The 25,953-nt window shown below is 37.3% G+C and overlaps 4 protein-coding genes across 4 annotated transcripts; 2 read left to right on the top strand and 2 right to left on the bottom strand.

The window, feature by feature from the left end:
* Positions 1-8,034: 8,034 nt before the first annotated feature.
* On the top strand, positions 8,035-8,658 carry LOC122002814 (heavy metal-associated isoprenylated plant protein 8-like). Its single transcript, XM_042558158.1, has 3 exons — positions 8,035-8,068; positions 8,231-8,284; positions 8,387-8,658. The coding sequence occupies exons 1-3, from the start codon at positions 8,035-8,037 to the stop codon at positions 8,656-8,658; spliced, it is 360 nt and encodes a 119-aa protein (XP_042414092.1).
* A 59-nt stretch (positions 8,659-8,717) lies between these two features.
* LOC122032566 lies at positions 8,718-19,220 on the bottom strand. Its single transcript, XM_042591874.1, has 5 exons — positions 18,918-19,220; positions 17,238-17,311; positions 17,053-17,156; positions 16,828-16,893; positions 8,718-9,316 (listed from the first exon to the last, which is right to left on the bottom strand). Exons 1-5 carry the CDS (start codon positions 18,983-18,985, stop codon positions 9,044-9,046), a joined length of 585 nt encoding a protein of 194 aa, XP_042447808.1. The 5' UTR covers positions 18,986-19,220; the 3' UTR covers positions 8,718-9,043.
* Positions 19,221-19,353: 133 nt separating this feature from the next.
* LOC122032555 lies at positions 19,354-22,195 on the top strand. The gene is made up of 5 exons (XM_042591866.1): positions 19,354-19,570; positions 19,681-19,889; positions 21,659-21,763; positions 21,851-21,922; positions 21,994-22,195. Exons 1-5 carry the CDS (start codon positions 19,396-19,398, stop codon positions 22,060-22,062), a joined length of 630 nt encoding a protein of 209 aa, XP_042447800.1. The 5' UTR covers positions 19,354-19,395; the 3' UTR covers positions 22,063-22,195.
* A 298-nt stretch (positions 22,196-22,493) lies between these two features.
* Positions 22,494-23,507, bottom strand: LOC122009832 (mitochondrial uncoupling protein 5-like). Its single transcript, XM_042566142.1, has one exon. It carries the CDS (start codon positions 23,451-23,453, stop codon positions 22,494-22,496), a length of 960 nt encoding a protein of 319 aa, XP_042422076.1. The 5' UTR covers positions 23,454-23,507.
* Between the last annotated feature and the right edge of the window lie 2,446 nt (positions 23,508-25,953).

Raw genomic sequence — 25,953 nt, 5'->3', positions numbered from 1 at the left:
TTATAGTTAACATAACACAAACACTAATTACAACATATTATAGTTAACTAACACAGATAACTATTTGAATTTTGACCAGCTAATATAGATAGCATTGAAAGCATTATGTATCTTCAAAATATATAGAACTAGAGCATATTGTTAGAATATGCAATAATAAATACAATTATTAACTAAATTTTCTAAATCAATAAACCATTATAATTAAATAAAATGGTGTTGGTGTACGAAAATACCATAATCGAACCTATATTTTGATGTTGTTAAAGGCTCAAGTTAAGTCTTGTTGTGATCTGATGGATTGATCAAGTGTGAAGGATGCTCAACTTAGAAAGTACTAGTAGGTCAGTTGGATCTGATACTAGGCAATGAAAGTCTCAGCAGATCATGGAACCAGGCCCGAAATCCATATGGGTCAAATGGACTCAACATCTGGCAGATGGATTCGATAGGTCTGGAGAATTCAATATCAAATCAAGTGAAAGCCCTAGCAAGTCGATCCAATGCTGAGCAGTTAAAGTCTTAAATATGTATGGAGGACCTGATGTTTGGCAAATAAGTTGAGATAAGTTCCTGGAGAGAGTGTAGTGAGTCGTGTCCCAGAAGGGACAATACTTCAGGCATTGATCCAACTGAAGAAACTAACGGAGGTTTCTAAGTTAAGATCAAGAAAGTCAAGTGTCTCATACATGCATTTATATATGTCTTACTCTATTTTGCAAGACTATTAGTATATTATTGTTATGCTAACTTTATTTTACAAATTAAACAAAGTTTGAATTAACCGAGGGTTTGGTCGACTGAATAGGAGGTTCAGTCAACCGATTCCGCCAGCGTGGAACAAATACAATCATGTTCTGCAAACTTGGAAACATAGTATTATCGGTCAACCAAAACCTTGGATCAATCGATCAATACATAAAGGGAAATGATAAACAGTCAGATCAAATCTCGTAAGAAAGGAAATCTAGAGGTTCGGTTGATGGATAAGCTTGATCAATCGATAAAACAACGTGATTTACGGGATCAGACAGATCAAATCAAAGCAAAGAAGGAAAGACACTAGGTTCAGTCAACAGATAGATGGATAAGTCAATTGAAAGAATTAGTCAATCGAATGTGGATTCAGTCGACTGAACAATGTCTATAAAAGAAAGCCTTGAGGTCCGAGCTCCATACACTTTTCAGTTCGAAAGAATTCACTCTGTGCTCGTCTCTGCTACCACTGCGTCGTGTGTAAGCTTCAACTCCTTTTATGCTTCGACAACCAATTAACGCTTCATCATATTCATTTGTTGTCGGTATATTGTACTTACACTTCATTATATTGTTAATTGTACAATTCAATCATTTAGTGGATTGCCCAACGAAAGTGATCATTGATCGTAAGCATTGGAGTAGTAGTTAGCTGGGTTATAAACCAAGTAAAATTGAACGAGTCTTTGTCTATCTTTATTCCGCCGCTATTCACTTTGATTCAATTTTACGCAAAGCAAAGAAAAGATTTAAAATGAACGAGATTCACCCCTCCCCCTCTCGTCTATTACAATCCAACAAATGAAACTTTGATAGTAGTAGCTATAAATGTCAACTCTTCTTCATATGTATTATCATCATTGTTATGATGATTATCTATACTTGATCTGATAATCGACACATCGTCACATTTAGAAAATTTCCTAAAATGACTTGATTTGCAAATAAAATTATTATATAAATATAAAATGCTGTCCAAAAACACTTATTAAATCTATTATTTAAATCAGTCTCATAATAAAAAAAAAAACTAAATTCTTCTATTTCTCAAATGCAAAAAACTCGATTAGTGTTTCTGCATCGATACCCTTTTGTTCATTCCTTAACTATTTTCAAAATTTCTAATATCTCTTTCTGTGCAATCTACCCACTCAAGCCCTCCAAACTCTATTTCTATTAAGTGCATTTGTTGACAAGTTGACACATTGATCGTTGAAAACTATTGAGTCAATGTTTTTTTTTACTGCTGAAATATTACGATGTAAGTGTAGCAAATGCACCTTTGAAGGATTCGAGACTGGATGATTATAACTTTTCATGAAGTTAATGGAAACCCAATTAAGTCCAGTTTGTTCCTTGACAATTAAAATATTTGACATACAACCAATTCTAACTTCACCACATGATCTTTCCTTTTTCGTTGATCCTCTTTTGCTTATTTATTTTGTTGATCTACCCTTGCTACATGACTTTCTTTAAAGTATACAAATATTTTTCAAACAACTTCATTTATTCTCTTTTTTATTATTATTATTGTTCATCCTTGCGTTAAATCTGACTTCTCATGCATATTGATTATAGAACGAAAACTTCTAGTAATGAGAATTCCATCATAATTTTTTACTTTTGATCATTTGCAACTTGGGGAATGTATAGTTGTCTCTCGCCGTCATTTTCTTCTATTACTGGGGAATGATAGATTCTTTAATTATTTAAAGTTCTGAACTAGGTCTTGCTGCAACACAAATATATAAGTTTGTACACCAAAAGTAGATGTTTTGCTCTAGATTACCAATCTACTATAAGCATTACATGACAATTGGTAACTCAGCAATTACATGTCTCATATATTGTACAACTAAAGTCACATCTCATTTATTATACAACTAAAGTCACAATAATCACAGAAATGTATAAGTTCTCATAAATTAAAGATATTACTTAAGCATTTAAAATTAAAATTTGAACGTTGTAGCAGCTAGAACGTTTCTTATCTGTGGTCCTATCACATTGTAGTAGCTGCTACAACATGATTAGACCAGAATATTGTAGCAACTAGGATTTTGTAGCTATTACAACATACTAACCAAAACAAGAATGTTGTAGCAACTATAAAATCGTAGCTACTACAATGTGGTTATATCAAATACAGTGTTGTAGCAGCTACAAAATCATAGTTGCTACAATGTTCTTGTTCCGGGACGTTCTGGTGTAACCATGTTGTAGCAGCTACAGAATCGTAGCTACTACAATGTGGTTACACTAGAACGTCCAAGAATGTTGTAACAACTATCAAACGTAGTTGCTCTGTGCTAAACTCTAAGACGAGACAGGAGTAGACAGTTAAAAGATAGATAATAAAATATAAGTACGTACATAAGCAGATGAATAGTCACAGGCAAGTGCGGTGAGGTGAGGCAGCACTGAGAGAGTTGATCGACGAAGATAGTAAAGAACGGCGCAAGGAAGCTCAAAGCAGGAGGATTCGAAAACTTTTTGAGAGGGGAAGGGAAGACGAAGAGTTCGAAATGTTTGTATTTTTGATAGAGAAAGAGGTGATGAAAGAGCTTTTTAATTTCTGACAAGATGGTGCTATAGTAGAAATTTCTTTAAAAAAAATAACGGGGGCTACAGTAAAAATCATCGCATAGATGCGGATGCAGAGTCGCATATCTGATTAATCATAAAGTAAATGGTTTGACCAATATTTTTTCATAAAATAAATTCTAACTTCTCACACGATACCTCAATTTTTTGTTAGTAGTTTCATAGATTACTTCTAGGGGTGAGTATTCGGTTAAAATAGAACCAAACTAACCGAACCGAATTGAACCAATTTTTTTCAAACAAATCGAATCGAGCCGATTTCCGATAAAAATCGAATCGAATTTTCAATAAAATTGAACAAACCGAATAAACTAATTTTTTCTAAAAAATTTGTTTAGCTTAATAAAAATTTTGTTTGCTCTAAAAAACGATTTGGTTCAAAAATTCGGTCTGTTTGGTTTAACCGAATAAAAAAAATTCAAAAACGAACCCGAACCGAATTAACCGATTTTTTAAAAATAAAAAATCAAATTTCCGAATAAACCGAATCAAATTTTTAAATTTGATCGATTTAATCGATTTAATCAAATTTTTACTCACCTCTAATTACTTCAGAAGACACTTACTTTTTATCACCTACCAAGCGGACGTTTCTAAATACAATTCATTAATTAAAAAAAGGGTAATTATGTATTTTAGTCTCGCAGAGTATTTTAAAATATTAATAAATAAAATTATAACGAAGAGAGCATATTATCCAATTAATTAATCAGAATGTAGTGTATGCTCACTTCATTCGTCACTTTGGTCACTTTGGACACGTAGACAAATCCTCATTTTTTTAATAAATATTTTCTAACAAATTTTTGTAGGATTCATAGGGTATAATTAAGAACTTGTATAAATTTATGAATGAATGTATCATAAACATATTCAAGGGAAAGAACTTATATATATATACTTTTTATAGTGAAGCTTGACTAATTATCCAACCTAATACTCCATAATTAGACTCTAACAATAGGTATCCATTTTTTAATTTTTTTTTCAAAAAAAAAAAAAGACTCGAATGAAATACACTAAACAAATTCATTCCTATTTGCCAACTCACAACTTAATGAACTTTGTTGTACATAACACAAAATTAGTCTTTCTCTAAAGCATAAATCCACAAGAAAATTAGAAATTAACGTTAATTAATGAAAAAGCAATTCTCTAAATTCTACAATCTCTTCCTCTAACACGAACAACAAGAACAAGATTACAAGAACAAAAGGGTTCTTTGGTGTTGAAATGTGCGGATCTTCATAACAAAACCAGGTACACATATTTCAATCCGATCCCTTTCAATTTAGAAAGAAAAAGATTATGTTGGTCTTTACCTACGCTTCGATCTTCTTCTACAATAGGTGATGGGTAAGAATGAAGAAGATAGAGCCCCCGCGCAAGTAAGTTTTGTGCCAAAGCATTCATCTTCCTATCGAGGATTTAAGAACAATGTTTCGAAAAAAAAATATTGATTTTTTTTACTATTTAGCCCTCTTTGGATAAGTATAACTGTAATTTATTCTCATCAATTACCACTACTAAAGGACTTGTACACGGTATAGGAAATGGTCTTGGAGCTCAAAGTGTACATGCATTGCAAAGCTTGCGCAAGGACAGTATTGAAGACTCTGAAGCAAATCAAAGGCATGAACTCATCGTCACCTTCTCTAAATACCCCCGCGTAAAATTATGATTTTACGATCAGCCCTTTCGTTCAGGTGTGAAGAGTATAAAGGTAGGCATGGAACCCAACCAGGCAATCGTGGCAGGTTCGATTGAACCAGAAGAGGTGGTAAAGAAACTCAAGAAGAAGACTGGAAAGCGCGCGGAAATCATTAGCATTCACAATGTGAATGAAACAGTGGAGGCAGATGAGAGCGAGAATGCAGAGACAAATGCTGAGACAGATACTCAAGTCCCCTTCGATGGTTACTCGGATCAGGGAAACTATGTGACAGAGATGTTTAGCGATGAAAATCCTAATTCTTGTTCGATTCTTTAGGGTCTATAGATGCTGCCGAACTCAGTTAGTTTCTCTGTCAAGTGGTTGTGAAGCTTCGATATTGCGTATTAGGATAAAGCAAACTTACTTTGAATACAAAACAAATTCACAATTTGTATTTGATCTGAGTGTCGAGAAGAGAAAAAAGAGGCAGAACACAAGTATCTAACATAGTGAAGATACGAAGGTTGCGGGATTGTTAACCATGTATTCGTAGATCACAAATCTTATGGTCGGCTGTCGATGATGATGCAGCCATCAATGGCTGAGATCTTCAACCAATCTAACAGTTGAAAGGGATTCCTACATAAAATTTGTATTTCATATGGAGATTGATGATGATTGACCTTGCAGCCGTCAATGGCTGAGATCTTCAACCAATCTAACAGTTGAAAGGGATTTCTACATAAAATTTGTATTTCATATGGAGATTGATGATGATTGACCTTCAACCCGACTAACGATTTCACATCTCTGAACTGATGAATGCTGCCTAGATCCATAAACTGTTGTATGCTTCCTCTATCGCCCTCCTCTTGCTCAGCTCAATTGTCCATCCACCAGCTCTGCCTGCCCTCTCAGCTTGCATCTTCATATTCTCATCCTCAGTTGCATTCCCTTGCATAGGACCTGATGGAGCTCCGATGGGGATTGGCTGTGGTGCCAGGCTAGTAGGACGCAGTTGCATAAACCCGCCCGGAACAACAGCAGGCGCATACTGTCCTTGATTGGCAAGGCTAACTGCTTGAGTACTTAGTCCAGCTCCCTGAAGGTTCAGAATTTGATTATAGTTTCATTGCAATCTCAAGCTAACAAATGCAAGGGCATCTTTTTGTTGAAATGTTTCCGCAACTTTTTATTTTCTCAAAAATGCATGGATGCATGGACAATATTTAAGAGTGCTGCAGGAGGCATCAAAAAAATACCAGAACATACCGGCAAAAGTTAGTACATGCTCGTAGCAAATATGGTATATGTTGCTATAAAACAAAATTTTAGATTTTTTTTTTACGGTATGCCATTTAAAAATTCAAAAACGAACCGAACCGAATTAATCGATTTTTTTAAAATTAAAAACTAAATTTCTAAATAAATCGTACCGAATTTTTAAATTCGACCGATTTATTCGATTTAACTAAATTTTTACTCAATCCTAATTATTTCAAAAAGCACTCACTTTTTATCACCGTACCAAGCGAGCGTTTCTAAATACAATTCATTAATTAAAAAAAAGATAATTATGTATTTTGGTCTGGTAGAATATATTAAAATATTAATAAATAAAATTATAATGAAGAGGGCATATTATCCAATTAATTAACAAGAATGTGGTGTATGATCACTTCACTCGTCACATTAGACACGTAGACAACTCCTCATTTTTTTAATAAATATTTTCTAACAAATTTTTGTAGATTCATAGGGTATAATTAAGAACTTATATAAATTTATGAATGAATATATCATAAACATATTCAAGGGAAAGAACTTATAGTTTATTTTCTTTAATTAATTAGTTAAATTAATCGACTTCACTAATTTTATATATATATATATATATATATATATGAGTTTTGATCTTCTGCACGACTGTGCGCATCGCGCAGGAGATCAATTAATAACTTTTTAAAATTTTTTTTTTAATATTTTAAATAAAAAAAAATTAACATTTTCTTATATAAATTTTTAATACATTAATATATCCCCTCGACATATTACAATACTTAATAAATACTTAAATTAATTTTATTTTAATATTTTTTTAAAACCAGACACTATAACTTAATTGGAAGCCTAAACCCTAAAAGTAAAATCTAAAAAAAAAAATAACTTTGATACTATAACCCAAAGTCTGAACCCTAGAGGTAAAATATAAAAAAAAAATAATTTTGATACTATAACACAAAGTCTGAACCCTAGAGGTAAAATCTAAAAAAAAATAACTTTGATACTATAACCCAAAGTCTGAACCCTATAGTTAAAATCTAAAAAAAAAAATAACTTTGACACTATAACCCAAAGCCTCAACCCTAGAAATAAAATTTTTAAAAAATATTTTAATTATTTTTTTAATTCAAAAATAAAAAAAAAATTTAAAATCAGTGATATTTTGCGCTATCAAACTCAGGATATCAACTTTTATATATATATATATATATATATATATATATATATATATATATATATATATATATATATATATATATATATATATATATATATATATATATATATCCTTTTGAAGCTTGACTAATTATCCAACCTAATGCTCCATAATTAGACTCTAACAATAGGTATCCATTTTTAAAATTTTTTTTTCAAAAAAAAAAGGACTCGAATGAAATACACTAAACAAATTTATTCCACTTTGCCAACTCACAACTTAATGAACTTTGTTGTACACAACACAAAATTAGTCTTTCTCTAAAGCATAAATCCACAAGAAAATTAGTAATTAATGTTAATTAATGAAAAGGCAATTCTCTAAATTCTACAATCTCTTCCTCTAACAAGAACAACAAGAACAAGATTACAAGAACAAAAGGGTTCTTTGGTGTTGAAATGTGTGGATCTTCATAACAAAACCAGGTACTCATATTTCAATCCGATCCCTTCCAATTTAGAGAGAAAAAGATTAAGTTGGTTTTTACCTACGCTTCGATCTTCTTCTACAATAGGTGATGGGTAAGAATGAAGAAGATAGAGCCCCTGCAAGTAAATTTTGTGCCAAAGTATTCATCTTCCTATCGAGGATTTAAGTACAATGTTTCGAAGAAAAAAATTTGATTTTTTTTACTATTTAGCCCTCTTTGAATAACTATAACTGTAATTTATTCTCATCAATTACCACTACTAAATGACTTGTACACGGTATAGGAAATTGTCTTGGAGCTCAAAGTGTACATGCATTGCAAAGCTTGTGCAAGGACAGTATTGAAGGCTCTTAAACCAATCAAAGGCATGAACTCATCGTCGCCTTCTCTGAATACCCCCGCGTAAAATTGTGATTTTACGATTAGCCCTTTCGTTCAGGTGTGAAGAGTATAAAGGTAGGCATGGAACCCAACCAGGCAATCGTGGCAGGTTCGATTGAACCAGAAGAGGTGGTGAAGAAACTCAAGAAGAAGACTGGAAAACGCACGGAAATCATTAGCATTCACAATGTGAATGAAACAGTGGAGGCAGATGAGAGCGAGAATGCAGAGACAGATACTCAAGTCCCCTTCGATAGTTACTCGGATCAAGGAAACTATGTGACAGAGATGTTTAGCAATGAAAATCCTAATTCTTGTTCGATTCTATAGATGCTGCCGAACTCAATTAGTTTCTCTGTCAAGTGGTTGTGAAGCTTCGATATTGCTTATTAGGATAAAACAAATTTACTTCGAATACAAAACAAATTCACAATTTGTATCTGATCTGAGTGCCGAGAAGAGAAAAAAGAGGCAGAACACAAGCATCTAACATAGTGAAGATATGAAGGTTGCGGGATTGTTAACCATGTATTCGTAGATCACAAATCTTATGGTCGACTGTCGATGATGAAGCAGCCGTCAATGGCTGAGATCTTCAACCAATCTAACAGTTGAAAGGGATTCCTATATAAAATTTGTATTTCATATGGAGATTGATGATGATTGACCTTCAACCCGACTAACGATTTCACATCTCTGAACTGATGAATGCTGCCTAGATCCATAAACTACTGTATGCTTCCTCTATCGCCCTCCTCTTGCTCAGCTCAATTGTCCATCCACCAGCTCTGGCTGCCCTCTCAGCTTGTAGCTTCATATTCTCATCCTCAGTTGCATTCCCTTGCATAGGACCTGATGGAGCTCCGATGGGGATTGGCTGTGGTGCCATGCCAGTAGGACGCGGTTGCATAAGCCCACCCGGAACAGCAGCAGGCGCATATTGCCCTTGATTGGCAAGGCTAACTGCTTGAGTACTTGGTCCAGCTCCCTGAAAGTTCAGAATTTGATTATAATTTCATTACAATCTCAAGCTAACAAAAGCAAGGGCATCTTTTTCATGAAATGTTTCCATAACTTTTTTTTTTTTCTCAAAAATGCATGGATGCATGGACAATATTTAAGAGTGTGATACAACATAAATTCCTGCAGGAGGCATCAACAAATACTAAAACATACCGGCAAAAGTTAGTACATGCTCGAAGCAAATATGGTATATGTTGCTATGAAACAAAATTTAAGAATTTTTTTTAAGGTATGCCATTTAAAAATATTTTTAATCAACTGGAAGATTGAACATTGTTCAAACCTTACCTGGTGAATTTGATTAGGCACTCGCCAATTAGTTTCATTGTGTTCTCAGTATTCCCTAACTGTGGTTAACTAAATGGCGGTTGGTGCAGAGCACCAGACAATCGAACCTGAATTTTAATTATGACAAAGAGGTCAAAAGTTAAGATATCTTGTAATCTAACAAGTGTGATTGATCTTGCAGGAAAGTCCTAAATGTTCTTAGACAAAAGTCCTAGTAGATTCTAGTCAGGTGGAAAATTGTAAAGGGAGATAACTCTAGGTCCTAGGGAGAGATAACTCTAGGTTATGGAAAGTCCTAGCTGCGGTTAGGCAATAAAATCCTGATCCGGGGGACTAGCCGAAGTCTTGACGAGTTGAGAACGTTGGGCGAAATCCTAGTGTCGAGGACACTAAGTGAAAATCTTGGGAGTCACGGACACCGGGTGGAAGACTGGGCGGGTCGGGATCAAACGTTCAGCATGAAGTCTTGACCTCTCGGATGCTGGGCAAAAGTCCAGTCGGTCTGGAGGACCAGTCTAGTAAAAGGTAATTTCTCCTGAGAGAAGTAGGTGAGGACGCGTTCCCCATTGAGGAAACAGTAGGCGACGGTTCAACCTAGGATTTCCGAGAAATTTGAAAGTTAGAACCGAATAGTTTGGAGATTGTCAAATAATTTATTATTCATATTTTCTTGTGCTAACTTTGTCTTGCAAAGTATACTTTGTATCTGGACTAATATATCTTGCAAGAAGTGAGATGTACAAAAAAAAGCTCGGATGAACAGTGTCTGAGGGGCCTCCAAGGTTGTTGGAGGCGCCTCGGTTGCTTTGATCGAAGCTCCGAGTGGAGAGGAGCCAAGGCACCTTGGAGCAGGGATGGAAAGCACCTTTCATGCATTTGAAGGCGCCTTCGAAGGGATAACTTTCGCAGATTGTGGAAGTTATCATCTCCGATGTTGCGAGGATAAGCTGCACCGCTGGAGGCGCCTTCAAGGGGATTGAAGGCGCCTTCAACAGCCCATAAAAGGCTAGTTCGAGTAGAGTGCCAAATATAACTCATTCTCGCAATCCTTCACTTGTGCACTGCTTTAAGGATGATCCTACGACTCTGCAACGCGACTCTGACGACCGAAAGCGCGACTTTCCAGATCCTTAGTTGTCGATATATTTTACTTAATGCAAAGTTGTAATTCAATATAATTGTAATATTTGAACTGATAGTGGATTACCCAACGAAAGCGATCGACGATCGCAGGTCTTGGAGTAGGAGTCATCAAAGGCTCCGAATCAAGTAAAATCAATATGTGTTAGCGATTGTTTTACTTCCGCTATTTTGCTTACTATTTCTGGTGCATTTATTCTGCGTTTTCCGAAAGTGCGAAAAAGCCGCGAGTGCTATTCACCTCCCCTTTCTAGCATGTCTTGATTCTACAATTTGTATCAAAGCGGGACCGCTCTGAGTTGGTACAACTATCATTCGAGTATTTTTTTCCATCGTTTTTTTGTCCGTTTTCTTTTAAAATAAATTCTTACGTCTTTTTTCTATTTTTAAATTTTTACTATAAGTCAGGATTAGGCTAATAACCTCTCCAGACAAATTTATCGATAGGCCAAATTTTTTTCTAGAAATTTGTGCAACACCATTCGAACCAATTTATTACCTTATTTTCCTACCGCACTACAATCCAAGACTAAGTCTTAGAACAAGTTCCATTATTTTTGTCTTTGCAAGAGTTTTTTTTAATGGCCCACTAACAAGGCTACAACACTGCAAGGCCACCACTATTCTTCGGCGAGGATTTTGACTACTGGAAGAACCGAATGGAGTATCATCTCAAAACGCAAGTGAAAATATGGGTAATTATCCAAACGGGATTCACATATCCCACCGAAGACGGAGCTCTCAAATGGGGTGCACCAACCTGTAAGAAGATTGAAGTCGATGCAAAGGCAACCCAGACTCTTCAATGCGGCTTAACCAAAGAAGAGCTGAACCGGGTCAGCCCCTTCAACAGCACCAAGGAATTATGGGGAAAACTAATTAAGCTGCACGAAGGCACCTCCGACACTAAGCTAAGCAAATGCGACTAGATTTTAAATAAGTTATACAATATTAAATTGCAGAATGGTGAGTCAACAAGTCAACTCCATGCCAAAATCCAAGATCTGTCGAACGACCTCCACGCAATAGGACAGAAAAAAGAAAACCGCGACATTATCAAGTACGCACTCAATGTCTTTCCGAGGAACACTTTGTGGGCATCCATGGTAGATGCCTACAAGGTTTACAAAGACCTTTCTATAATTAGATTAGATGAATTGCTTTCCGAATTTGAACTTTACGAACAAACTAATGCACACCTAGTCGAGAAAGGTATTGCTTTGATTGTAGGAACAAGCAGAACGCGAGAACCAAAAATCAAGCGTCGAACCAAACCCGAGCTCGAAGACGAATCAGACTCAGAAGACGACGACGTAATTACCGCCGAGCTCGTGAAACTTGTACGAAAAATGTACAAAAAGAAGAAGGCGACTCAATCGAACACGAAGGCCAAGTCCGAAGTCACCTACTACGGCTGTAACAAGAAGGGATATATCAAGCTTGAATGTCCAAACCAGAAGCAACGAAAAAAAAGGCTTTCAAAGCAACGTGGTCCAAATCCTCGGAAGACTTGGACAAAGAACACGAGCAAGTAAGCTTCCTTGTTCTACCAACACAAGCGTATGTTGTCGAAACCGAGTCTGAGTCCAAAACCGAAGCTGAGTCAGAAACCGAGTCAAAAAGAAGCCACGAATCCATATCCATTTCTGAAGGGTCAAATAACATTGTAAGTTCTCTGGTCACTAGTACTCAAGTAGATGAATTATAAAACTTAATTGAATACTTATTAAGAAAATTAGCTAAGTCTAATATCCGGGTCAAGTCACTCCAAAAGGAGATTGAATCTCCTAAGGAAGAGACTAACTCAAGCTCCTTGACTAAACAAGTTCAAGATGAAACCTCAACTCCAGTCCAACAACTTAAGGAAGAGAATTCCAATTTAAAAACTCAAGTCAAAGAACTCAAAGACTCATTGGAACGGTTCACTTTGGGTTCTAAGAACCTTGATCTGATTCTTAGAAAACAAAAGGTCGTATACAATCGACCCGGACTCGGATATAAGGCAAAATAAAGATTTAAATCATACCTATCATTAGTGAATCGATCAACTAAGAACCTAGTCCAAGCATGAGTCCCTTTGACTAATCAAGTTGGACTTGATCAATATTTAATTCCCAATGATCAAATTTACCACTTTGATAGACCTTATCGAAGTTATGATCCAGAGAGAGCAAATAGAAAGACTATTTTCATTAGATAAACCTGATTGATGCTTGATTTACTGTTATTTATGTATGCTTAGATTAAGATAGATAAGGACTTAGGCTTGATCGACACTTGTTTAGTTAGACCAAGAATTCTCAGAAAGAAAATTAAATATTTAATTTTTTTAAAAGGCTTTGTCTAGAAATGGTTGTTGTTCAATATCCAAGAAGGCAGTGCCTCGTCACAGTCTGGAAGTCAAATATTGAAATGAATGTTTAATTGACGAACAGTTAAACCTTAGTCTAACTTAAATGTAAATAAATCAATTTTAATTAAACTTGAAGATATAATTAATCATCTCATAAAACCTATAAAGTTCCCTGATTGAAAATTTAGAAATGATGAGATTAATTTAAGTTTAAATTGAAAATTAGTCTAATCTAATTAAATTCAAAATTAATTTTAAAATGTTAATTAATTTCAACATCTTATTGACTTTCAAATATTAACTAATTTCAAAACCTTAATTAATTTTAAAATTTTAATTAATTTCAATTAACTTCAAATTTAATTATTTTCAAATATTAATTAATCTTTAAATCAAAAATTAATTTTAAATTAATTTCAAAATTAATTATTTTCAAATATTAATTAAAAGTTTCAAAATTCAAAATTTAATTATTCAAATGTAAATATTCTAAAAAATTCAAACTTAATTATTTTAGAACTTAAAATACTTTTTATAAATTCAAAGGTAAATATTTTGAAAAATTAGACTTAATAATTTTTAAAATTAAAAATCAACTTCAAAATTAACCTAACTCCATCTCACACAAATTCAAAAGCTTAACATGTTTGGCAACTTAGAAATGACGAAATGAAAAATCAAGAAATTAAATGATTATTTTAAATATGTTCTTATAGACTCTAGGATTCCCATACTTAAATAAATTACCTAATTTTTCTTTGGGCATTCACAAAGGGAAAACAGAAGTTAAGTTAGTTGCAAATATCAAAATATTTTTCAAAAAGGAAGTTAAGGTAGTTTCAAATGTCAAAGTATTTTTCAAAAAAGGAGTTAAGTTAATTTCAAATGTCAGAGTATTTTTCAAAAAGGAAGTTAAGGGTGCGTTTGGTTTGTCCCATTTTCATTTTCATTTTCTGAAAAACGCGCGTTTTTCATTTTTCAGAAAATGATTTTTCCGCGTTTTTCGTTTTCTTAGAATACGCTCTCTCATTTTCTTAAAAATGAACATGGAAAACGTAAACCAAACGCGTTTTTCATTTTCTCAGAAAATGAAAACAGAAAACAGCGTGAAAAACGCAAACCAAACGCCCCCTAAGTTTTTTTTGTTTAACTATTTTTGAATGTTTAAATATTTTTGAAAAAACAAGTTTAAATATTTTTATATCTCGAAAAATAAGTATTTGAAAAAGTGGTTTTAACTAAGTTTTTATGAAAATTCTCAAAAGTAAAGTACTTGACAAAGTTTTTTAAATCGAAGAATTTAGCAAAGTTTTTTTAATAAAAGACAAAGCTAAGTTCTTTTCTCAAAACCTTAAGGTATCCTTTAAAAATTCTTTCAAGGTTTTACACAAAGGCTAAGTTTTTCTTAAATTAAAAGTTGTAAATTATTGAAAAAACTAAGTTTCAAAAACTATATTTTTAGCCAAGTTCCTTCTAAAAACTTAAATATTGTTCAAAAACTTCTTTCACAAGTTTTTAACTATGTTAAAACCCCTATTTGAATTTTTTTCTCTTTCACTCTCCTTTTCAAAGTTTTTCAAGACAAACAATTCTACTATCTCAAAAAGAAGAGTTTTGTTCCAAAGTATTTTTCAAAGACAAAGTATTTTTTAAAGTACTTGAAAAGCTAAACTATTAAATTTTGAAATTAAGTGTTTTTTCCTCCCTAAATTATTTTTGATATATGTCAAAGCAAGAGAGAATATTCAAAAGTTAAGGGAGAGAGAAAGTTAGGGGATTAAGGGGGAGCTAATATTCTTTATGAATGAATCTCTTAACTTTTGCTATATGTTGCATTTTTTTTCATATGTTGCTATATATTTTACTTAACTTTTGAATCAAGATATCATAATAAAAAAGGGGGAGATTGTTGGTGCAGGAAGCACCAAACGATCGAACCTAAGTTTTGATTATGACAAAGGGGTCAAAAGTTAAGATGTCTTGTAATCTAACAAGTGTGACTGAGCTTAGAGGAAAGTCCTAAGTGTTCTTAAGTAAAAGTCTTAGTATATTCTAAGCAGGTGGAAAACCCTAAGGGGAGATAACCCTAGGTTATGGAAAGTCCTAACTACTCGTGGTCCGAGGAACTAAACGAAGTCTTGGTAGGTCGAGGATGTTAGGTGAAATCCTACTGTAGAGGACACTAGGTGAAAATCCCAAGGGTCGTGGACACCGGGTGGAAGATCGGGCGTTCAACATGAAGTCCTGACGTCTCGTACACTGAGTAAAAGTTCAGTTTGTCTGGAGGATTGATCTGGCAAAAGATAATTTCTCCTTAGAAGAGTACGTGAGAATGCATTCCCCGCTGAGGGAACAATAGGTGTCGGTTTGACGTAGGATTTTTTAGAAATCTGAAAGTCAGAACTGAACAGTTCAAAGACTGTCGAATAATTTATTATTTATATTTTATTATGCTAACTTTGTCTTGCAGGATATACTTAGTATCTGGACTAATATGTCTTGCAGGAAATAAGATGCATAAAGAAAAGCTCGGATGAACAATATCCAAGGTGCCTCCAGGGCTGTTGGAGGCGCCTCGGCTGCTTTGGCCGAAGCTCCACGTGGAGAGGAGCCAAGGTGCCTTCCAAGCGGCTAAAGGCGCCTTAGAGCAAGGATGAAAGGCGTCTTCCATGCGCTTGAAGGCACCTTCAAAGGGATAACTTTCGCAGATTGCGGAAGTTATCATCTCTGATGCTACGGGGATAAGCTGCACCGCTGGAGGCACCTTCAAGGGGGTTGAAGGCGCCTTCAAGGGGGTTGAAGGCGCCTTCAACAGCCCATAAAAGGTTGGTTCGAGTAGAGGGCCAAATATAACTCATTCTCACAATCCTTCACTTGTGCACTGCTTCAAGGACGATCCTACGACACTGCGATGCGACTCCGACGACCGAAAGCACGACTTTCCGGATCCTTAGTTGTCGATATATTTTACTAAATGCAAAGTTGTTATTTAATATAATTGTAATATTCGAACTGATAATGGATTGTCCAACAAAAGCGATCGACGATCACGGGCCTTGGAATAGGAATCGTCAAAGGCTCCAAACCAAGTAAAACCAACACGTGTTAGCGATTATTTTACTTCCACTATTTTACTTACTATTTCCACTGCGTTTATTCTATGTTTTCCGAAAGTGTGAAAAAACCGCCGGGGCTTTTCCCCCCCCCCCCCCCCCCCCCCTAGCACGCCTCAATCCTACAATGGCTTTCTAACTCCCATGAAAACCTAAAAGCCCTCCCCACCTTCTCTATCTATACAAGAGATGAAAGCGTAAAGCACTTTGGTGTCCCTTTCAAGCAACAATTGAGACTCCAAAATTCCCCTCCCTGGGGTTAAGATAACAACTTTAGGTTGGCTAGCTCCCATATTATAATAGTTGGTATAGATAACTTCAAGCTGACGGGTGATTTATTAGCAATTGTGACTTCAAGCAGGTTGTCCTCTCTCCTAAAAGAGCTTTCTAATCTTGGGATATATCCTAAAGCTAGAAAGTGTGGTTTGATCTTTTTTTTTTTCTTTCCAAAAGTACCAAAATTAAACACGGCCTTGTTAGAAGAGATATTGGAAACGTGTATGGATCTAGGTATCAAGCACATCAGTCTGATTAACAGAGATGATGATAATAACTATCATAATTGGTTTGTGCACAACTCACCACATCAACTGGATCAGCTTGGGCAACATATTGACTTGCCCTTAATGCTGCAGCAAATTCTTCAGCCTGTGAAAGAATATTAAGACATCAGAGTAATTTATGGATAATACGTAATAAGAAAGTGTCTATCATTTATGTCAATCAAATTATATAGAATATGACAGAAGATCAAGGCCAAAATCTGAACTCAAATTTAGACCAAGAAAAAATAAATAATCAAAATACCTTACGTGCTCGGGAATTGACAATTTGTTCAGCATTTTCTTCTTGGTATTTAGCAATTTTCGCTTCAATAGCAGCCACATCGATTCCATCAATTAAGTTAAAAGCTAGTTCCAAAAGGTAACCAAAGCCAATTAAACAACAGGTTAGACAGGTAAATGTACAGAACAAGATGAATCAAAGCATACTCATGTCCTCAACTTCCTCCAAGTAGTCATTGTACTTCCTCAGAGATGGGAAGTCCTCTTCCCGCTTATTATATCTACAGAAGGGGGAAAATAAGAAATAATTGTCCCAGACGTATCTTCTTAGGATAAAAATTCATACAGAGGTAAAAAAAAATTGTGCATTTGCTCTTCATAAGCAGAAAATCATCCAAAGGGCTGATGAAATATTCTGAAACAAAACTCTAGAAAATTTGTGCATTTGCTCTTCTTGAAGGCGAATCTATTTCAAGATTGTTGAACAATCTGTTGTCCGAGATTTTGAGAAAAAATACTACAAACTAAATTCAGACTTATCTATTGAGATGAACTGAACAAATAATCTCAGTTGTCAAGAAGATTGTTGTTTAAAAAAAAAATTGTGCATTTGCTCTTCATAAGCAGAAAATCATCCAAAGGGCTGATGAACTATTCCGAAACAAAACTCTAGAAAATTTGTGCATTTGCTCTTCTTGAAGGCGAATCTATTTCAAGATTGTTGAACAATCTGTTGTCCGAGATTTTGAGAAAAAATACTACAAACTAAATTCAGACTTATCTATTTATTGAAATGAACTGAACAGATAATCTCAGTTGTCAAGAAGATTGTTGTTTTGTATGACTGAGTCTGAAAGCAGAGTCGCTAAGTCGGGAGCTGAGCCGGGAGTTGGAGTCGTCGAGTCGGAAAGGAATTTGACGAGGGAGATGCTGAGACTTGCGCTCAACGCAGTTTCCTTAAATAGATTCACCCCACCTCCAATTGTGATTGGAGGTTCTCTCGGGTCGTCTATTCCGAGTATACAACGACAGAACCACACACAACCAAACATTGATTATTCGTGGCGAACTGAGAATGCACCTGAGTATTATCACAAGTAGTTACGAAGGTGGAAGAATTCTTTTGCTTTCGCTTCTCTTCTCTACTCTTGCTCACGACCTCCTTTTATAGGAGGGCTCACCCATGGCTGCAATGAATGACTGAGTTATGATCATTCAATGTTGGGTTTAATGTCGGTCATTATTCCCGAGACGTTACGGAAACACCATTAATAGATTTAATGTCAATCATTAATTTTAGATTAATGCTTTTGTTACACTGGTAGCAAAAAGAAATTCAGGTGGCAAAATATTAGTTCATTCGCTTGGACAAATTTTGCCTCGACCAATTTGGCATTCGACGCGCCCAGGTCGTGCTCGCACATGAATCAACTTGGTTCAGTATAAATCCAAGTCATGAATTTGCACCCCTACACATCCATGCATGAGAGAGAGTTTCTCCCCATATATTTGTTCACATCATCAATGCATGTGCAACAATATAAACACAATGCCTTGAAATAAACTCATAAACAAAGGAATTTCCTTCTTCCTTTCCACCTTTTTCATTCACATTTCTAACAACGTATTCATATATAATTTGTTCTTGTACCATAGCCTGCTTGAAAAAATTATTCCATATTTCAAATGTGATTGCCTTTATATTCATGAAAATAACTCCTCTATGACCGACGATGCACTAAAAGAGAAAAAAAAAAAATTCAACCGGACACTTATTTACAGTAATAAATTGGTATCCCTGTTCTACCATAAGCATATTTGTAGGTAAACAAAAACAGAAAAAAGGGTTCCTGAGTCCTGACAGCAATGATTAGAAATTAGACTTACATGTTGGCTATCTTCCTTCGAATGGCCATTTCTTTAGCGCAAGAATTGGCTCCCGAGGCGACCCCCATCTCTATACCGCCGCCGCCACGCGCAAAATCGAAAGACTTATATTGATGGAGATCGATGGAATAGCGAGGAGAGCGCAGATAGAATCGAAGAGAACGCTTGTATCAGAAGACCAGCCGGAGATCGTGATCGGATTCGACGGCGAAGCAGATCGATCTGGGAGGGAGGAGGCAGGCAGGCAGAAGGGCGAAAAAGAGAAGCGCTTGGGTGGGCGTGGCCGGCAGGAATACTCGGTGGGTGTGGTGTTAAATCAGCCGATAGGGATTCAATAATTGGGCCCATAAAGCTATTAACGTGTAGCTAATTGGGCCCGAAGGCTTTGAATTGGGCCTATCAAATAATATACCATTTTTCACAATAAAGCACGCACCAGGTACACACGGTCACGGGGTCGTCGACTTCCTCAAACGAAATGGAGCTCTCGGCACCTCCTCGCGGCCTCCTCTCCCTCCGCCACCTCTGCCGCCCCTTCGTCGCCGCCTCCACTTCGCCCATCCTTTCCCTACACTTCCCTTGCCCCATTCCGACTAAGCCTCTGCTTTCGTCCCGCTGGTCCGATCCCAGCCCAGTTCGTCGCTCTGTTCTGGGTCTTGACCATCTCTCTTAGGGATTTAATGTTCTTGTTCTTAGCGCTGTCTCAGATCTATTCGATACGATTGAAACCCTTTGAATCTTTTTATATTTGATTTTGATCCAGGGTTTCGCGATCCTGGAGCTTGTTTGCTGCGGGCTACTGTCTCCGATGAGGAGATCTCCACGGCCGGTGTGGTGGACGATGATGCCCCGAAGCTGGTCGAAGGGCCATCGTTCCTGATGAACTCGAACCCATCCGGAGAAGATAATCTGGATGGCGGCGAAGCGGTTGATGAATCTACAGACAGTCCTTTGTCTAAGTTCGATATAAAGGTATATGTTTTAGTTATAGGGTTCTCTTTTTGCACCATGAATTGCTGAATTTTTTTTCTCAGTGTTAGTGTTTCATTGTGGCTAAAGTCAGTTAGTGCTTGTGCATCAATTATGCTAACTTTAGGTAGATTAGTTAGCTTAACATGCTTGTGAAGCTACAATCTAGTGAAAAGAAACAATGGTAGCTATGCCTGAATATGATGATACTTGCAATGAGTAGTACCAAATCATGCTAGGAACTTCCATGGTGGCATACTGCTTAGGTCCAGTGTGATCTGGCCAACACCAACTTCAAGATACTTAATTGCTGCAAAGAACCTCCTCTAAGGTATTTAAATTTAAGTATCAGAATACAAGTATCAGATTAAACAATAATGAGAAGAAACTTTCATCTTGCTTTTCTTCATTATACTTTCTGTAAGCAGCATGACTAGCATTATTTACTGACTGCTCTCGTGGTCTAGCAGCATATATTTTGTGTCTTGATGTGAAGAAGCTGTATGCATGATTGTTTTGAAACGTACTACATTATCTACATATAATTGTTTTTTAATGAATTGAATGGTTGTTGTCTGAATGAAACTTCAGAGCTCAGACCTCTTGTTACCTGTTTTTTTTACTGACTGCTCACGTGGTCTAGCAGCATATATTTTGTGTCTTGATGTGAAGAAGCTGTATACATGATTGTTTTGAAACGTACTACATTATCTACATATAATTGTTTTTTAATGAATTGAATGGTTGTTGTCTGAATGAAACTTCAGAGCTCAGACCTCTTGTTACCTGTTTTTTCATCCTATCAACACTTTGTCGTGGTATCCATTCTTCTCATGATATCTCTCAAACTTACCAAGTGTTGATTTTTGTGTTAACTGTGATATCTGGTTGTTTTCTTGTTAATTATGTGATTATAGAGGTGCCTCATTTCCTAGAAGTGTTGGTTCAGTTTGTGTTTCTGTGGATCAATTCTGGCTTGAGAGTGTAAATGTTAAGATGAGTGATCCAAGCAATCTATATCCACCCGATGTTTCAAAAATGGCACAAATGAAAGAGGCATGTCAAGACTTAAAATAAGTCTCTTTTTCCCCTTTGTCTACAAGTTGCATGACCTTTTGATTTTTAGTCACTCCTTTTAGAGTTTCTTCAGTTGGAATGAAGATTTTGTGCATTTAAACAGACTTTGGTTGGAACTCAATAGGGTTTATACAATCTTTATGAAAGGCTGATTCATTATGCTTCACGGTTCCCTGCTGTGGTTATTAAATCAGACTTTAGCAGGAATTTTGATTTCATCGTATTAAAGGACCGACTAGTTAACAACCATTGACATGGAAGATATGTGGTTGTCATGGATTTGTGTGTATCTGTATCTTCCATCAGTCATGACTCATGCTACATCTCTTACTGTCTAAATCGACTCTAGGATTTAGGAAATGATATTTGTTGATAATAAGCAAGGATTTAGAAAATTTGCTTCTATATGTTTTGGCTTTAATCAAAATTTTGATAAAACTTGTATAATTCAACATAATATTTTATGGAACTTAACCAATTAATTTCCTCCAGCTTTCCTTCCTCCATGAAATGAAAAGACTGAAACAAACAGGTACAAATGGCTGTAATTTTGTGATCTATTGGTGATTTACTAACTGTATTGACATGTAGCCAATACTTTGGCATTGGTTTTTTTGAATGTTATTTCGCAATCCTTTATTCTTGTACATTCTGGGTTTTTGTTAGCTCACAGGAATCATTTCATTGTGCCGCAGATGGATTCTGAAGACACTTATCCCATCCTCTTCTTTGGTGCCGGTTCTCTTTTTGCACTCTGGATTTCATCTGCTGTTATTTCCGCACTGGATTCTGTACCTGTGGTATTCTTTCCCTTCCAAATTTTTGTTAAACAAACTTTGCGCTATTACAAAACTGATTTGATTAACACAAACTACCTCATGAACCAGGTTCCTAAGGTCCTCGAAGTTATTGGCCTCGGCTTCACAGCCTGGTTCACCTCGAGATATTTCATCTTCAAGGTACATTTCCCTCCCTTTGTTCGATCGCCTTTTTGTTTCTCCAAATCCTAAAACCACTGATACATTTGCAGGAAAACAGGGATGAATTTTTCTTGAAACTTCAAGATGTGAAGGAGAGGATATTAGGCCCTAGTGATTGAAAAAATGAGTTTTCTTTACCATTGTGTGTTCTTTCAACTTCAGCTACTAGTTTAGTTCTTAGTTTTTGTTTAACAGGACTGGGGATCCATCATTTCTGCTAAAATAATAGGAACCTGTCCGGTTCAATCGAAATTTGACCGTTTCTATCGGAAATAACCCCTCGTGAGTCAGCATTTTCCGGTTCAAAACCGGTCTGGGTTTCCAAATGCTTGATGGGGATGGATTCAGGCCGGACCACATGTTTTTGAATATTCCATTTCTATTATCAAATTCAAATAAAAAAAATATTAATCAAATTCAAAATTCAACCTACAAAAAAATTAAAACAACTTTCAATTTGCGAGACGAATGTGAATTTTTTTAAAAAAATGATAAGCAGTGTCTCCCTCTATTGGCCGTCCATCGTGGAAACTGATGGATGTAAGGCGACTTAAAAATCCTCAAGGAGCTTGCGCACCTGCTCGAGCGTGACGAAAAGGATGACGGTGAAGGGCCCCTGGCGGATCACGGTGGGCAAAAAGCCCTTGTAGAACGCGGCCACCCCCTCTGTCCTCGCCGTCTTCACCGCGCAGTCCAACGCCCCGGCGTACGGAGGCGGCGCACCCTCCTCCACTTTCATGTTCATCACCCGCGTCTTGATCACGTCCACCGGGTTGGACGCCACCGCCGCCACCAGTCCCGCCGTGAAGCTCGCCGCCACGTGAGTGCCCAGACCGTCCGCCTTCGCCCCCCTCCGCCACAGGATCGCTTCCTTCGCCTGGTCGTACGTCGCTAGCTGCGCTGCCGTTACGATCATGGCCCGGTTCACCGTCAGCCCCGCGCCGCGCCACAGTTTCCCTACTCCCTCCTCCCGCGCCATGCGCCCCACCGCGTCCACCACGCTCCGGTAGTTCCGGCGCTGCTCGGGTGGGAGCCGGCCGTCGGCCTGCATCCGGACCATCGCAACGTCGGCAGGGTTCCCCACCGCGGCGCCGATCGCTCCGGATATCAGCCCCGCCGTGACCTTCCGGTGCAGCGGAAACGTCCCGCCCTCCTCCGACCACCGCGTCTTGAACATGTCGTAAAGCCCCATCCGGGTGGTGGAGTAGAGGCTCTGCCGCAGGACGGTGGCGGAGACGCCGGAAAAGAACCCCACGGGGCCCTCAGCACGGAGAATCTGCCCGCAGACGGCGACTGGCCCGGGCCGGCGCAGCAGCGGCGGAAAGGAGGGAATTTGCTGGGGGAGTGCGGCTGCGGAGGGGCCACCGTAGACAGGGATGGCTGGGCGGAGGGCGGCGGAGGCGGACTCGCCCTGGAGCTGCATTCGGACCTTAATGAGGTCGAGGGGGTGGGTGGAGCAGCCGGCGACGATGGAGGCGATGCCTCCTTCCACGAATCCTTTCAATCCCATCTCGATCGATCACCGAGACACTAAATTACTGATCAAAATCGCTGCTTAGGCGAAATTGAAAAAAAAAAAAATTACTTCTTGCGATCGATAGAAGGTGGAACAGAGAACAGAGATCGCGATGGAGGAGGAAGAAGACGATCGAGGAGGAGGAAGACGACGGAGGAGCGTGAATTGCTGCGTTGTTAATTTGCAGGAACAGGAGGAGCGGTTTTATAGTGTCTGATTCAGAACAGGACTATTATTATTATTATTATTATTATTATTATTATTTCCTTTTTCTATTTATTCTCGATTTCTTTTTACCAAAACTCCTAACACTCACTTCTTTCTATTTTTTTATACAATAATTGATTCCCATTTTGAAACCCCTTAAATTTCAATGTATATATATTTTTTAAAAAATAATTATGGCTTACTTTTTCATCCTTCTACAAATATTCTTAAAAAAAATATCATCCTTCCAAATATTACATTTTCAAAATATTATACTTCACCCATTTCTATAAAACACATATTTAAAAACATTCTCAATTTCAACAAATTAAAAAATAATTTTTTTTTAATAGTCAATTGACCTAAGAATGTTAATCTGATGGGTTACCTGCTATACTTCCTTACTTACTCTAATAGCTAATAGAAAATTTTCGTAAAGTCAAGTCAGTCATTTCTAAAGTTAATCAATGTAAATGGGATATTGGACGTTGATGGCTCCTTTTTCTACTCGCTCGAGCTCATTCTCTGCAAGTCTTCCTTTGTTGCGGGGACAATCAGATCTGAAACGATAAACACCGGCTAAAGTCAGGTTGGTTTCTTTGGTGCGACATCTTCGATGCTCAAATCAGTGATCGATTGGAAAAGAAGAAGAATGAAAACAGCAAAAGAAGGACTTGAGTTGTTGTTGATACAATCGACCTAGGATTAATTGGACGATCATTGTTTTTAATGTGTGTGTCAAATAATTTAAGTTAGGTTTTATATTGGTTCTAATATGTACTTAAGTGGTGCAGGAATTGGTAAAATTACACAAGGTTGGAAAGTCTTATTCTATGGCTCAGGTCCTTGAAGATTGGTGAAGGATGATGCACCCGAGGGACCACGGACAAGGAGCAACGGAGTGAAGGAAAGTAAAACCTCAATGCAATGTGAATGATGGCACGAAGAAGAGTTGTAGGCTTGAGTGCATCTGAGGGACAAGGGCTGAGGAGGAAGGCTTCAAGGAAAACTCCGGAGAGGATGGGTAGGAGTGTGAAACATTCTGTTCACTCATAGATACCAGTCGACTGCATGTTTTATCAGTCGACTGGTATAATACCGTTAAGATGATGACGCACATAATCCTCGCAGATTTCAAAGAGAACAGTAATCGTTGTGTGCTACCAGTCGACTGCATGTTTCATCAGTCGACTGGTATCACATTTTCCAGCATTCTGTATTTAAGGTTAGAAGCTTGAGAGACAAAAGATAACTCGATGCAAAAATACTGTTAAGCTCTCCAAGCAACCCCAAGTCTGAAAAACGCTCATTCTCTTCTTCCTAAGCTCATTCTAAATCTTGTGAGAGGAAGAGATCATCTTGTAAAGGTTTCTCCACCTTCGTTCTTAGATCGAAAAGGAGAAGTTCTTAGTGAAGCTTGATTGGGTGTGTGCGTGCCTTGGGTTTAGTCATCTCAAGGAGGTGGAGATCAAGTAAATCGAGGAGTTAGCATTGTCTTCTTATTGTTTTTCAATTTCATTTCTTTTTGTGCTTCCGCTAACAAATTGTAGGTCACAAATTGGAAGAAAGGCTATTCACCCCCCCTAGCCTAACGTAAAGATTCTATCAATTAATATCAAAGCAAGAATCGCATCGGAAGAACTTGTTGGTGATGTTAGCACTAACGGTCTAACCTAGGTTTTGATGAATGACAAAATTAGGTTAAGTTAGTTTTGTTGTTGATCTAACACTCTGACCGAGTGTGCAGGCGAAGTCCAGACAAGTCAACGGGCTGACTGGATGTCTGGCACGAAGCCTAGCTAGGTCGACGGGCCGAATGGATAGCTGGCACGAAGTCCAAATGGGTCGAAGGGCTGACCGGACATTTGACACAAAATCCAACTAGGACGACAAGTTGATTGGATAGCTAGCGAGAAATCCAAACTGGTCGAAGAGCTGACCGGACGTCTGACAGGTAAGTAAAGATAAGTCACTAGAGGGGAGTAACTGTGAGGACGCGTTCCCGGGAAGGGAACTTAGGCGTCAATCCAACTTAGATCAATTTCGAAAATCTAAGTTGAGATCGTGACTAGATTCCGGTCATGAAAAAACGGAATCTAAGTCATACTCTTTATGTTAAAATTATAAACTGTGCTAATACTTTGTTTTGCAGGATATACATTATATATTTGCCTCGGACTAACCTTGTCTTGCAGGAGAAGGACTTTCTGGAGAAACGTAGGTCCGGGCGCACGAAGGGGATCCGAGCGCCCGGAGGCAAGTTTTATCCCCTTACGCGACGTCGACA

Source organism: Zingiber officinale, chromosome 1A (genome assembly GCF_018446385.1).
Source record: "Zingiber officinale cultivar Zhangliang chromosome 1A, Zo_v1.1, whole genome shotgun sequence".
NCBI classification, from domain to species: domain Eukaryota; kingdom Viridiplantae; phylum Streptophyta; class Magnoliopsida; order Zingiberales; family Zingiberaceae; genus Zingiber; species Zingiber officinale.
This window is presented reverse-complemented; position numbering and strand designations above follow the sequence as displayed.